The sequence below is a fragment of the Pongo pygmaeus genome, chromosome 19 (assembly GCF_028885625.2).
Source record: "Pongo pygmaeus isolate AG05252 chromosome 19, NHGRI_mPonPyg2-v2.0_pri, whole genome shotgun sequence".
Taxonomy (NCBI): Eukaryota; Metazoa; Chordata; class Mammalia; order Primates; family Hominidae; genus Pongo; species Pongo pygmaeus.
Window position 1 is genome coordinate 17,596,196 of NC_072392.2, and position 14,012 is coordinate 17,610,207.

General features: G+C 53.7%; 1 protein-coding gene across 1 annotated transcript in view; it reads right to left on the reverse strand.

The window, feature by feature from the left end:
• The window catches only part of LOC129017499 (misshapen-like kinase 1), a 42,575-nt gene that overhangs the window by 14,260 nt on the left and 14,303 nt on the right, over nt 1-14,012 (reverse strand). Inside the window, 14 exon segments of the mRNA XM_054458127.2 lie at nt 4,676-4,738; nt 4,829-4,927; nt 5,166-5,323; nt 7,719-7,882; nt 8,235-8,323; nt 8,552-8,664; nt 9,082-9,167; nt 9,600-9,860; nt 10,186-10,274; nt 10,277-10,358; nt 10,655-10,870; nt 11,627-11,743; nt 12,090-12,123; nt 13,609-13,800. Of these exon segments, the coding sequence (XP_054314102.1) occupies nt 5,293-5,323; nt 7,719-7,882; nt 8,235-8,323; nt 8,552-8,664; nt 9,082-9,167; nt 9,600-9,860; nt 10,186-10,274; nt 10,277-10,358; nt 10,655-10,870; nt 11,627-11,743; nt 12,090-12,123; nt 13,609-13,800 (1,474 nt within the window). The 3' untranslated portion in view covers nt 4,676-4,738; nt 4,829-4,927; nt 5,166-5,292.

Genomic DNA, 14,012 nt, shown 5'->3' on the forward strand with positions numbered 1-14,012 from the left:
GCAGGTAAGCAGAAGGGGCCTCAAAACACTGTGACCTCCCTTTATTGTGACCACCCAAAGAGATGCACCCTCCAACTGTCCCCTAAAGCCCTGAACAGCAAACGCCCTCCAAAGACAGGAATCATAGGAAAGCCCCTATTCACCAAGTCCATGGCCCGAAGCCTGACCCTCCCTCTTCATTTCCCACATTCTCCCTTCCTAGCTCCTCACCTCCAGGGGACTCAGCATCTTCTGCTGCCTGCATCGTGCCAGGCACTGTGCCAGGGGCTTTACGTCCATTACCTTGTTTGATCTTTCAGCCACTCTCCAGGGCAGTGTGATTTCCCTCCTTTACAGAGGAGAAAGTACACACTCAGAGATGCTAGGTGAGTTATTCAAGGTCATATAGGAGTGAATGGGGGAAGTCGGGGCTGTCACCCAGGCCCAGCCTCCCAGTGTTCCCTGAAGGCACCTTTGTTCCACTAGTACTAGGCTCACTCCTCTCTGGAGTTTCGCTTGGTCTATGCACTTGGTTCCCAAGACACCTCCAGCCTCCCTGAGGCCACTTCTTCCCCCTAAAAGAGGAGTAGTCAAACTAGAGTATACATCAGAATCATCTGGGTGCATCTTGTTAGTAAACAACTTGCTAGGTCCCACCACAGTCACTGATTTAGTGGGAGTGGAGTGGGAATCCAAGAATCCACAGTACTAACAAGTTCCCAGGTGATGCTAATTCTGCAAGTCTCAGGACCACATTTTGAGTAGCACTGCCCTAAACACCTCTCACTCATTCTTGAGGGACCAGCTCACAGCCCACCTCCTACAAGCAGCCTTCCTTGTCTCCATAGGAGCTCACAGCCCCTCTCGTGTCTGAACCCTCCCAGACCCAAAGTTTATATGGCAGAGATTGGACCTTGATGAAATGCCTTCTGATATGTATTTAACGGGTATTGGAAATTAGAATTGAGGTTTGTGTGATTTCTCTCCAAGCCTCGCTGGACTCTAAGAGAACACTGGCTGAGTGGTTGTTCATGGACTAATCGATGGAGGAACTAGTAATTACCTCACTATAAATCAGGGCAGCAACCTGATAGGATCAGTTCCTGCAGAGTAGAGGGAGAAATGGCTAAAAAATAGGTTCTAGAGCTGCATGTTGTAAAACTACACTGGAGAGCAAATAAGTGCTGGATTTTTCTTCTTAACCATAAGCAAACTGGCTTTCCTCCAGTATCACAGGCTTATCAAGCTGAAAGGGCTCCAAATACTTACTTGCAAAGTTTTTACAGAAATAATATTCTCCCAAGAAACGTGTGTTAAGTTAGAAAACACAGGCCTTCCAGTTGTTTAGTGTTGAGCTGGTGTTCTGACTAAAGTCTTCAATTGTTCCTGCTCCCAGGGAAGCTGCCTATTTCAAACCCAGACTGCTGTGAAACTGTCAGGGACCCGGTGTTCTTCTACACTGCTTGCACACCACAGAAAAGGAAACAGGCTCAGCAAAGTCAAGTAGCTGAGCCTGTGGTCACCCAGCTAGTCAGGGGTAAGTTCAAGTTGAGGCTCAGATCTCCTGATTCTGAGTGAAATGGAGAAATTCCCAATACATTAAGAAAACTTTCTCTTTCTTTTCTTTCTTTTCTTTTTTGTTCTTTCTTTTTCTTTCTTTCTTTCCTTTTCTTTTTCTTTCTCTCCTCTTCTTCCTTCCTTCCTCCCTCCCTCCCTTCCTGTCTCTCTCTCTCTCTCTCTTTCTTTCTTCTTTCTGATAGGGTCTCACTCTGCTGCTCAGGCCGGAGTGCAGTGGTGCAATCATAGCTCATTTCAGCCTCAAATTCTTTGGCTCAAGTGATCCTCCTCCTCCTCCTCCTCCTTCAGCCTCCCGAGTAGCTGAGACTACAGGTACATGCCACCATGCACAGCTATTTTTATGTTTTATAGAGAGGGGGCCATTGCTGTCTTGCCCAGTCTGGGGAAACTTTCCTAAATACCATGCCAACTTGGAGGCTAGGTGCAACCTGGCAAATTTAGGATTGAGCTAAATAACTGACAAATCAACCTTGTGGTAAGAAGTGAGATGAAGGATAAGGGACTCAAAATTGGGGTATGTGTACACTTCTGCAGAGCTAAGAAACTTAGAGAAAAATGACGAAGAGTTTTATAAATGACAATTTAGTGATTTGACTTAGTAGAATTTAATAAATTATTGGACTATCTCAGTACTTAGATATGAGGAATGGAATTAACTGAGAAATTATATTCATGATATAGGGCTCAACTGCTAATATGGATGATCTTTTTGGCTTACATTTAAAGTAAAACATCTTCAAATACAGATGAGAAAATGGATTTTGAGTTATTTGCACTTCAGTTTTGCCCCAAGAGGAAAATAAAAGGGCATGGAAAATTCACATTGTTATAGATTAGACATAAAGGCCATTGAGATAAAGAATTTCCAATCAGATTAATGTTTTGGAGTTTCAATGTTTTGGCTGCTTCTAACGTTATTTCATGAGGTGTAAACAGTAAAAAGAGAAATGTCATGATTACAAGCTGAAGTGGAGTCCTTCCTTATTTCTAAACAAACATTATTTCAAAATAGCTAAAATTTCTTTCTTTCTTCTTTCTTTTTGATGGGGTCTCACTCTGTTGCTCAGGCCGGAGTGCAGTGGTGCAATCATAGCTCATTGCAGCCTCAAATTCTTTGGCTCAAGTGATCCTCCTCCTCCTCCTCCTCCTTCAGCCTCCTGAGTAGCTGAGACTACAGGTACATGCCACCATGCACAGCTGATTTTTTTATGTTTTGTAGAGAGGGAGCCATTGCTGTCTTGCCCATCTGGGGAAACTTTCCTAAATACCATGCCAACTTGGAGGCTAGGTGCAAGCTGCTACCGTCTGCTCCAATCCTTTCTGAACTGGGATGAAGGGAGGAGGTGTCACTCATCAGCACACCCTGATGGTGGGGCTGGGGAGGGAGACCTCATGATAGACTGTACTAATAAGACCCCAAGCTTTGTCTTGTACGGGCCTAGATTTGAACCTGGCTGCATCTCTTAATGGCTGTTTGACCGTAAAGTTGTGCTACGAAGAGTGCTTGTCCCACTGGGTGTCAAGAAGATGCTCATTAGCAGGAGCTGCTTTTGTTCTGCAAATCCTCCCAGGATGCAAAGGGCAGGGCAGGATTCCCTACCCTCAGACTGTGGAAGACACAGGCTTGGGGCTTGGGGAGTGAGCACAATGCTCCTGTGGGTAAAATCATGTTTTACCTCCAATACTCTTGGTTAGTCGAGAACCGTTAGTCTGGCAGTGGGGGTGGAGGCAGAGGGTGACTACCATTTACAACCGAGATGAAAGCAGTCATCTCCATGAAACCACACAGAAGGTTCAGGGGCAAGAGAGCATCAGGTCTCACAGTCACATGGGGACCACAGGAGATGGAATTGTAAGATCAGAATGGGCAGTGAACAAGTCGGGAACGTCTGACAACTATACCCAGATGGAACCTTTCCCATGGTGAGACCCTGCTGGTGGCCTTCAGGTGGCATCCACATGGGATCAGGTAGCAGGGAACCTCCCAAACCAACACACCATCCATAAAAAACACAATTGCTCTGGGGCTGGACAGATTACAAGGACAGAGAGGGTGTAAAAGCTGCTCTTGCCATGGCTCCCGACAGCTTTCAAAAAAAACCCAAAAGCTCAGGCCCTTAGTCCAAGGTTTGCCAGGAGGTGGTGATGAATGAATCAATCAATTGATTAGAACTGTGGAGGACCAGGTCCCAGTGTGGGTCTCTAGCACAGCGCAGGGGTGAGGGCATCCAGGTTGTCTGACACAAGCATGACCTTCTCAGGCAGAGGACAGGGGTGGAGACAGACTGTCTACAGATGTCCTTGGCAGACATGCAGCTTTACGTCACAACCCTGCCCTCCCCATAGCCCCTCCTGCCTGCTCCTGGCTTTCCAATGTGTGCAACAGTTCTCCATAGAAATACCCAATCAGAGTGTGCCCACACCATCTGGCAACAGTCTCTCTGTTCACTGCACTACCCTGCACGTCTGAGGGCGGGAAGGCAGGAATTGGTCTTATGCATTGTGACAGTGGTCTGGACTTTCTAGACCAAGTGAGCACACTGCAACTGGACCAAACTGGCTTATAAAGTAGACTATATTGGTACAATGGTTTACGATCTAGACTAAATAGACATGATGGTATATAACCTAGACTCGGTTGGCATTATGGTATAAACTAGTCTTTGTGAGTTTGGCTAGTGTGGGTCAGTGCTCCCAGGCTGCCCCCCTAGGAAAATGTGGAAGAAGAGTTTTCTGGACCCTCCAGCCTGAATCCAGGCTCCTGGACCCCCTCCTGGGGGTCCCAATGAAGGGTCAGCAGGAGAGAGCAGAAACATACAGCTGGGAGGCAGAGCAGCGAGATGGTATGGGCCAGGTGCTTTGCTCGCCTCCCTGATGCTGGAGGTTTGGTCATGGCATTCAAGGCCTTTCATGAGCCCTGAGAAGAGAAAGAACAGCCCTAGGCACTTGGGCTTAAGAGGTCCTGGCGGGGCAACTGCCCTCCATAACCAGGAACCTCAGAGGCCAAGGCACAGAAGACCCTCTGCCTCCTCCGTGGGCCTAACAGGAGGCAGTTTTTCTCCCCATCCATCCTGCCACCCAGCAAGCCCACCTACTCACCCAGCACACCCTCTGTTACCTGTGTCCCCTTTGCTTCCTTTCAGGCCCACGGCTCCTGGACTCCCGGGGCTCCCTGGACATCCTGGACAACAAACACCACAGAGGGAATAAGGGCTGGACTAGGCTTTTCACACATCACTCCCTGTGCCCGCCATGGGACCCAGGACCTCACCTGTTAGCCCAGGGGACCCAGCACTGCCAGGCTTGCCGTTAGCACCTGGGTGTCCCACTGCACCAGGAGGGCTTGGAACACCCTGCAGTCCAGGTTGTCCTGAAAGGAAAGTAGTGACTGCCAGGCTGTGGTGGTTGGCAGAGGGCCTGGCTACCCCCACCCCTGGTGCTTCTCTTCTCAGCAGTGAGACATGTACCTCTTAACACCTTACACTCCTCTTGGCAGCTTTAACGCCTCTCTTTAGAAGCCATGAGCTAGCCCTCTTAGTAGGAGGAAAATTATTCTCAGCAACTTACTAATCTTTTCCATCTGCAAGGTCTGGGACTTATGGACTTACTAGGAGCTCTGGGTGTGACTGTCTAACTCCACGCCATGGGTGGCAAAGTGGGGTGAAGTCTAGAGAGAAACATCAGCGAGGCCTGCCCCCCGCTGGCTGCTCTGTTCCTCTTAGCCAGGGCCAGGTTTTAAAGAAATCCCAGGTGCTCTGGGTGAACACTACAATGAAGCAAAAGATGGTGGAGTCAGGTCCCCAACTTCACTCTGCCAGGAACAGTGGTAGCTGGGATGCCGCCCAGATTCCTGTAGCTCTTACTTTGATCTCCTTTAGCGCCAGGAAAACCAGCCAAACCTAAGATGAAAAAGAACTTTTAGGAATTTGTTTTCCCTTTGGCTCAGCCAGCCAGAAAAAAAAAGGAAATACCTAGACGTCAGTGGATGTGACCACACGCCCTCTTACCTGGTGGACCTGGCCTCCCGGAGTCACCTTTACTCCCCTGGGCTCCAGGAGGCCCCATGACCCCTGTGTCTCCTTTCATGCCCCTGTCCCCTTTGCTTCCTGAAAAACCAAAAAGTCTCAGCCAGGTGTGGGAGGAACTCCGATCAGGCCACCACGTCTTCCTCTGACACTCCCATTCCACTGAAATCCCAAACCCTAAACTCCTTGAGCTCCTACTTGGTGCCCATGAGTGGGAGATATGACCGCTGACCTCAAGGAGCGCACCACTTTGCCCCAGAGCCAAAAAAGAAACTCATGAAAATTTGGTGAGGTGACTTGGTATGGCTGACAGTCAACAGAAAGCCCTCGTCCCCTTGGGAGGGACAATAGCCCAGGCCCAACCAGCACTGTCTGGCTTGTTTTAGTGTCTGCATTTTGGCAATTATTTGAATTCACTTCAAAAATTGAAACCTGAGTATTCCAAAAAGCAGATCCCAAATGCTGAGAATAGTAACTTGGAGGCATCAATAGAGAGAAAAACACTGCAGCAGCTCATGTTCCTGCCAGCACTTCAGACATGGGCTTTCCTGGTACCCAAGATTTCAAATTTTCCACTTATCATCAGAATTCAGAGCTCATCCTAGCCTGTCCCCTTCTGAGTCCTCTGGTTCCCTCCTCTCTTGCTGGTGCCTGGTGCATATCAGTTGACAGAGGCTCCTCACTGCAGTAGGGCTCTGCGACTCCTTTGGTTTAGGGGTGGACTGCCTGGACCTTGCCAGCCACGCAATGCAGGGTACTACCGGTAGGCTGCCGAAGTCCCACCATCAGCTGGGTGTCCGTGCTCAACTCCACTCCTCTGGGGGTGGGGAGAGTGGGGCAAAGGTCTAAAGAGGAATGTCTCACCTTAACACAACCTTTTAAGCTTTCAAAAAGGCTTATTGGGAGGCAATTTTGTTAAAAGGCATTTATTGCTCCATTCTATGATTTTGATAATTCTGAAGCTGGGGAGGACTCAGCCGTGACACCAACCTTCTCTCCAGTGACTGAGAAAAGGGGAGAGAGAGCTCTGAAGAGGTGAGGAAGAAGGGAGAGCCCTGGGTCTTGGCATTGAGTGCTGTCAATTCACAAGCTGTGAGGCTCATGAATCAGACCCCTTGAGATGGCTGAATACTTGAAGTGTGGCTGCTCCTTGAGGAAGACAAAGCAATCCTAAAGAACTTGGTTATGGCTGAGCCATCCTATAACAGCTGGAGGTGCAAAAAGCTGAGAAGGCTGTTCTTGGCCATTCAGAGTGCCCGCTCTGGAGAAGGGGCCAATGGCACCTGTTAGAAGGCACTGAGAGTTTCCCTGGAGGAATCTGTTGGTGCCTTTTTTTTGCTGTGGGCCAGGACCATCAAGTTACAGCATTGCTGGGCCACACGAGGTTTCTTCAGAATGGTCTGGGCCTGCATCTGTGTCGCTATAACTTCCACTCCCCAGCAAAGGGGATGGCTTTGGGAGGAGGGCAGTATCACCTCAGTCAGAGGACCACACTCTGGCTCTAGCCAAGGAAGCACAGCTGCCTCTGACTTCAGAACTTTCCAACTGTAGCTAAGTAGTAGAGTGAGGAAAATAGGCTTATCCCCTGGGACTTCAAGTTGGTGGCTTATTTGTCTACTAGCAGGAAGACAATAGGTAAAATCTCAGCACTACTGAGGTCAGGTCTCCCTTGGTTTGCACAGCCCAGCCGCTGGCAGTGGACTGAGCAAGCCATGGGTAAGAGAGATCTCATGATCTTGGGAGAGGAGATTTGGGAAGAGAAGGGGTGGGTCAGAGTCCTGATTTTTGAAGAACTCAAACTGCTGCCTTTCCCTTCACCGACCACAGCGTTTCCAGGCCTGAGTCTGGGTGTGGATTCTATGCTTGCCTTTGTGACAGTGTGGTTGGGAAGCGGCATAACTCAGACTCAGTGGGCAAAGACCTGGCTGTGGCCCCTTCTCTGGGGCTGGTGGGACCACCTTGAGAAAGTCTGGGTCTCCCTTTCCCATCTATAGAGAGAACTGTGTTGTTCCAGCTTTGGAAGGATCCTCAGCCACTCTCCCTCAGACTTGCCCCAAAGCCCCACCTCTCCCCCACTGCCACTTCCCCTCCCTCCCTGTGCCTTGGAGTGTGAGGGCCCCACTCCCGATGCCATACCGGCCCCCAGGGGTGTCTCTGCTCCCCTCTGATGGCCCGCCTTCGCCTTCCTCCTCATCCTCCTCACTGCTTTCCACCTCCTCGCTGGACGATGAGTAGTCCATGGCCTTCTTGGGAGGCCGAGGGGCCTTGTCCAGGGTCCGCTCTTTCAGCAACACGAAGTCCTGCAGGGAGGAGTCACGTGAGGGGCAGGGAGAAGGTGGGCCTGGGTGGAGGTAGACAAAGGGTGCCGGGACACCCCAGCAGGGTGACAGGAGGGGCTCCCACAAGCAGGCCCATCTCACTAACCTCACCAATTGCTCGCTTATAGCTCTGGGAGGGGCCGCAGGGGAAGAAAGAGCCAGGAGAGAGGTAAGAGAGAGGTTAGAAAAGGTTAGTACCATGAGAAGCACCAGTCCCTCCATCCCCACAGCCCTTCTCAGTAGATCAGCGGAGACCCCACCCCTGACACCCAGCTCCCTGGGGCTAAGCCCCAAACCAGGATGAGGCAGGCCATGCTGCCACCAGGCGACGCACTGTGGGCCGGCCTGGCTGTGGGCGGTGGTCACCGGGCTTGGCTTTATTCTCAGGGGAGAGCACTGGGGAGCTGTCCACTTTGGAGGAGGCTGGACAGCAGGGTGGAAGGAGGTCACTGATGCCTGGACAAGGGATGGCCTCAAGCCCACACCTGGGCTGACCCCTTGGCCCTGAGCCCCAGAATTCAGCCCCAAGTTCCATACCCACGCAGGTCCTCCCTGTCCCTGTGGGTGTCCCAGTCCAAAGCTACCAAAGGCAGGGTCCATCCTGATAAGCCTCCAGGCCCAGAGCAGGCTGCCCAGCCCTGGCTCACATACCTCCCTCGCGGTTCCGCTCCAGTGAGCCAGCCTGGGGGAGGTGCCCGTGAGAGGCTGGAAGGGTGCTGTCCGAGCGTTCCCAGCCAGGGTCGCTCCTCCTGAGGTCGGGGTTACTGTTGGGGGGACAGAGTCAGGCTCAGGGAGGCAGGGTGCTCCCCTCTCTGGGGTGTGAGCTGCACTGCAGAGGGAGCCATCGCCAGGGAAGCAGGTGGCACAAGTGAGAGGGGGGAGTGAGTCGGGGGACAACTCTATTACCCAGAGGCATTGGGCGGGCCAGGGGGCTGAGCAGGGGGCCCTGGAGGCTTTGGGGTGCCCCGGTCTGCCCGCCTTTGCAGATAGATTTGCCAGGCAGAGTTGCTGTGAGGTCTGTGAAGGGAGCACAGGGGTGCCGAGGGGGTGGAGGGGGGGCTGAGGTGATGGGGCTGGGGCTTGCCCACCCCTAGGTGGGTAGGCTGGTAAAGTCCCTGTGCCCCCCTACTCCCTAGGCTGCCCTCAGACCTCACCCAGGCATTGCCCTACCCAGGCATTACCTGGCACGGACTGCCTGGGCTGGCCGGGATCCTCTGGCCCCACTGGTGTTAAGGGCAGTGGCGATAGATGAGGTCCTCTGAGGCACCTGTGGAGAGAAGTCCACGTGCTGTGAGCTGGCGCTGCGATGGGCACCTCACAGACGTTTAAGCCTCACCTCTGAGAGATGAGCTCCCCCACTTTAATGGATGAGAAAACTGAGGTTCAGGGGAGTTAGTGAATCCGTCCAGGGTTATGAAGCTGGGAGATGGTGGAGCTGATGTTCTAACTCGCAAAGTCTGCCCCTTAGCACCCCTGAAACAACCTGGGCATTTCTCCGTTCCCACGCTCCCCACGGGGATAGATGCCACCCCTCCATGTTGCCTCCTCAGCTGGATGGCTGACCCCGGCAGGGCAGCACCCTAGCTTTCTCTCGATTCCCGCCCTACACTCTTCCTCCATGTGGCCCACCCCTTCACTGCCCTCCTTCTCCTCACAACTAGTTCTCTAATTTTCCCTGGGCCCGCAGGGCTGTCCTTACCTTGGGTGGGGCCTCGTTATCTGGGCGGACCCAGGCTGGGGGGTTCGGGCTGGGGCCAGGTCCTTCAGAGGTGGGGTCTGCATTCTGGCGGATGACAGCTCCTCAGGCACTGGGCGTGGCAGTGGGTGCGGGGATGGCAGGATCGGGGTCATGGGAGGCTAGGAAGGCAACCAGGTTTCGGGTGGGCTGGTCCTGCAGGGACTGGGATCGGGGTACAGGTGCTCCATATGGCTTCAGTGGGACCCGGTGTGCCACCAGGCTCTGCAGGGACAGACCAGGGAGGGTGGGCTGCCTGCTCCATGGCACGTCCCCACCTGCGAATCGGGGTCTGGGGTGGGAAGGGACTTTAGTTGCCCCTTCCTCCATTGAAGGACAAGGGGTTCCTTGAGCCTGAAGACAGCTAAGTCAGGACAGACACAGGCAGCAAGAAGCAGGTGAGTGTCTCTGTCCACAAAGCCTGTGCTCTGTAATCCTGGCTCAGGGCTGAGCAGGTGTAGGGGTGTGTGTGTGTCTGTGTGTGTGTACCTGTGCTCTGAGCAAAGCTCCTAATGTGTCTGCATTAAGACAGGAGTGGGGAGAGACTCACCTTGTGCGGTCCCTCCTGGGGCTCCACTGGCCTCTGCATAGGAGGAGTCTGGGAAAGGGGTCCTGGGAGCCTGGGGGAGGCCTGGGGGATGGGGGCTCAGGCCCCATGCTGCCTGGCTTGCTCTTGGCCAAGGGAGAGTTCTGCTGCTTGTTCATCCTTGTTCTCTCTTCTACCTGTGATGTAAAGGGATGTCAAGCAGGCCAGCTCTTGCCGCCCTGTTCTCAAAACTGAGGGTCCCACCTGCCCTAACCACTTCCGCCCTATGCTCTGTGCTGTGTGCTCCTTTCCCCTGCTCTGTGCTGTGTGCTCCTTTCCCCTGCTCTGTGCTGTGTGCTCCTTTCCCCTGCTCTGTGCTGTGTGCTCCTTTCCCCTGCTCGGTGCCTGCTACTGTGAACAACTACTTGTTGTGGCTCTCCAGGCCTCAGGCAGTGGGACTGCAGTCTCAGGAGGCAAAGGAGGCAGTGAGTACCTCTCGGGCCCAGGCTGGTTTGTCAGCGGGATTCATGCCCCGACCATAATGGTTCAGGGGCTTCCTGTCCCCAGGCAGGAGCTGCTGCTGCTGTTTCTGAAGCTGCTGCTGCTGTTGCTGCTGCTGCAGGGACTTGAGGTAGGCATGCTCCTGCTGCAGCTGCCTCTGGAGACGCTCTGACTGCCGCTGCTCCTCCAGCTGCTTCCGCTTGTATTCCTGGGCCCAAGGGTAGGGAGACAGGGCTCAGCAGGGTGTGGCCCTGGGAGTTAGAGCAGGCATGCGCTCTCTTTTCTCCAACTGCCTAGAGAGGAGATGTATTCCCTTGATGTCCTGGGTGAATCCCTTCCCTTGAAGTGTTCCCATCCCGTTCCAGCAAAGAAGCTCTGAAAAGCATCTTCCCAGAGGACGCTGAGGGACCCGTTACCAGCAGCAGGGCTTGTTGCTGGAGCAGCTGTTGCTGAAGGATCTCGAGCTGTTGCTGCTCCTCCTCTAGCCTGTGACGAATATATTCCTGGGGGGCGGGGTGTGGGGTGGCGGGCAGAGGGCAGGGAAGGAGGAAGAGGCAGAGGAGGGCAGCAGCAGCGAGTTGGAGGAGGAAGGGATCCGCAGGAGGAGGATGAGGGGGTGCAGGGGAAGAGTAAGAGAGAGGTAGGGGAGGGGATGGCATGAGCGCCAGGGGGGCCGTGCGGCACAGATGGGGAAGAAGAGGGCACAGGGAATGAGGGGGGATGAGGAAGCGGCCGGGGAGAGTCAGGGATGGGGTAAAGAGATGGGAATGAGGCAGGGAAGGAGGAGGGAGGGGGCCAGGGTTGGGGTTGAAGGGTGGGAGAAAATGGAGAGAAAGAGTGAAGCTAGAAAAGACAGGAGGAACCTGGGGGTAGGGGAGAGAAGGGGGAAGGGCACGGGGAGCTGGGGCGGCAGGCAGCAGGAGCGGGAGGGCGGGAGGGCAGGGATGTGGGTGCGGCGCTCTACCTGCTCGCGCTCGGCCTGCCGCCACTCCTCCTCCCGCCACAGAGCCTGCGTGTCCTCCAGCTGCCGCTGCTGCTCCTTCTCCTGCAGCTTCCGCTGCTCCCGCTCCCGCCGCTGTTGCTGTGGGGAGAGCCAGGTGGTCTTAAGAACCATACCGGACATCGTGTCAGCACTGCCCCTCCATGGACAGGGAGCGGAGCTCTCCTTGCTCACCACGGAGGGTGGTGAGAGAGACCGGCTTCTGCTTGTTTCTGCAACTATACCCATCCCCACCCGAGGGCTCGCGGGGCTGGGCTCGGGTGAACAGCCGGTAGCTGTGATGAGAGAGGTTGTGAGACTGACTGCTGCCTGTGGGGTGGGCTTAGCTAGACAACACCTTCCACTCCCCACACCCCACCAAACAACAAACAAAAGCCGAACTCAAAACAAGCCTCCCCGGCACTCCTAGCCTAAAATCCACCTTTACCTGAAGTCCATATAGAGTGGGTCGTAGTGATAGCCTTTGGCCACAAGAGGGCACCAGGTGCCCGTTCACAGAAAACACAGAAACGAAGGACCTGGCCCACTCCTTGACAAGTGCCGATGCCCAGGTGGTACTTGACTTTCACGGTATTTCTGTGGTGGCCTCCACAAAGTCTACCACCACCCCCACCACCACCAACAAAAGCACAAGCCCTGAGGGGCCCTTACACTTGAGGGAACTTGTGCCTACTTCTGCAATGAAGTTGCCAGCATGCCTTCTCCAGGCAACACCTTGTTAGATAGGACTTTGTGGCTGGGTGCGGTGGCTCACGCCTGTAATCCCAGCACTTTGGGAGGCCAAGGCAGGTGGATCACCTGAGGTCGGGAGTTCGAGACCAGCCTGAGCAACATGCAGATACCCCGTCTCTACTGAAAAAATACAAAATTAGCCGGGCGTGGTGGCGCATTCCTGTCATCCCAGCTCCTCAGGAGGCTGAGGCAGGAGAATCACTTAAACCCGGGAGACGGAGATTTTGCAGTGAGCCTAGAGCACACCATTGTACTCGCCAGCCTGGGCAACAAGAGCAAAACTCCATCTCAAACAAAAAAAAAAAGATAGGACTTTGCTACTATGCTATCTGAACGCTATATTTATTTTATTTTTTTTATTTTTTTGAGACGGAGTTTTGCTCTGTTCCCCAGGCTGGAGTGCAGTGGCGCGATCTCGGCTCACTACAACATCCACCTCCCAGGTTCAAGCGATTCTCCTGCCTCAGCCTCCTGAGTAGCTGGAACTACAGGCGCGTGCACCACCACGCCCGGCTAATTTTTTGTATTTTTAGTAGAGATGGGGTTTCACCATATTAGACAGGCTGGTCTCGAACTCCTGACCTCACGATCTGCCCCACCCCCACCCCCCTCGGCCTCCTAGGCGTGAGCCACCACGCCTGGCCTATATTTTCAAAACTGCACAAGGCTCTTCTGTAGCAGGTTTTCTTGCAAGTTATTTTTTGTTCAACAATGAGAGGACCTGCTTTGGGGGTAGCAGGTGGACAGTGTGGGTGCTGGGGGTTATTGCTTATTATTATTATTATTAGAGACGGAGTCTCGCTCTGTCACCCAGGCTGGAGTGCAGTGGTGTGATCTCTGCTCACTGCAGCCTCCGCCTCCCGGGTTCAAGCAATTCTCCTGCCTCAGCCTCCAGAGTAGCTGGAATTACAGGCATGTGCCACCACGCCTGGCTAATTTTTGTACTATTGGTAGAGATGGGGTTTCACCATGTTGGCCAGGCTGGTCTCAAACTCCTGACCTCAGGTGATCTACCCACCTCAGCCTCCCAAAGTGATGGGATTACATTTTTTTTTTAAGTCCAGCTCATCATGAAATTTGAAACCATGTAACTGTTTCAACAGAAATGCCATTCATTTAAGGCATTTTAAAACCTGCTCTCCGAGGCCCTAACGGACCCAGGGCCAGGTCAGCAGGAGGCCGCGCCAGGCCTGCGCCCTTCAGAGACAGCCCACCTCCTCCACCCAGCGCGCTTCTCCTGCTCCTCTATGCGCCGCTGCCGCTGGTGCAGCAGGTGTTTGATGTGTGCCTCGGGGTCTCGCTGCTGCTGCTGCTGTTTTAAAGCCTCTGAGTTGCTCTTATTTTCCTGCTGGAGCCAGAGAAATTCCTGGCGTAGAGTCGACTCTCCAGGCACGTTCATGATGGAGCTGGGCAGGGGTGGCACAAAGAAGCGCTGGGGTCACAACCCTGTTGGTTCCCACTCTCAACCCCATGGGCCCGCCTGAGTGGGTGCTTTAACTGGATCAAGGCCTCTGCCTCTGGCCATTCCCAGGTGGCCAGGAGACTTACCGTCCCCTTCTGCCCAGTCTTCAGTGCTGTCCTCCTTTCCTGTTACTGCTGCGCCCCACATTCACCCCGG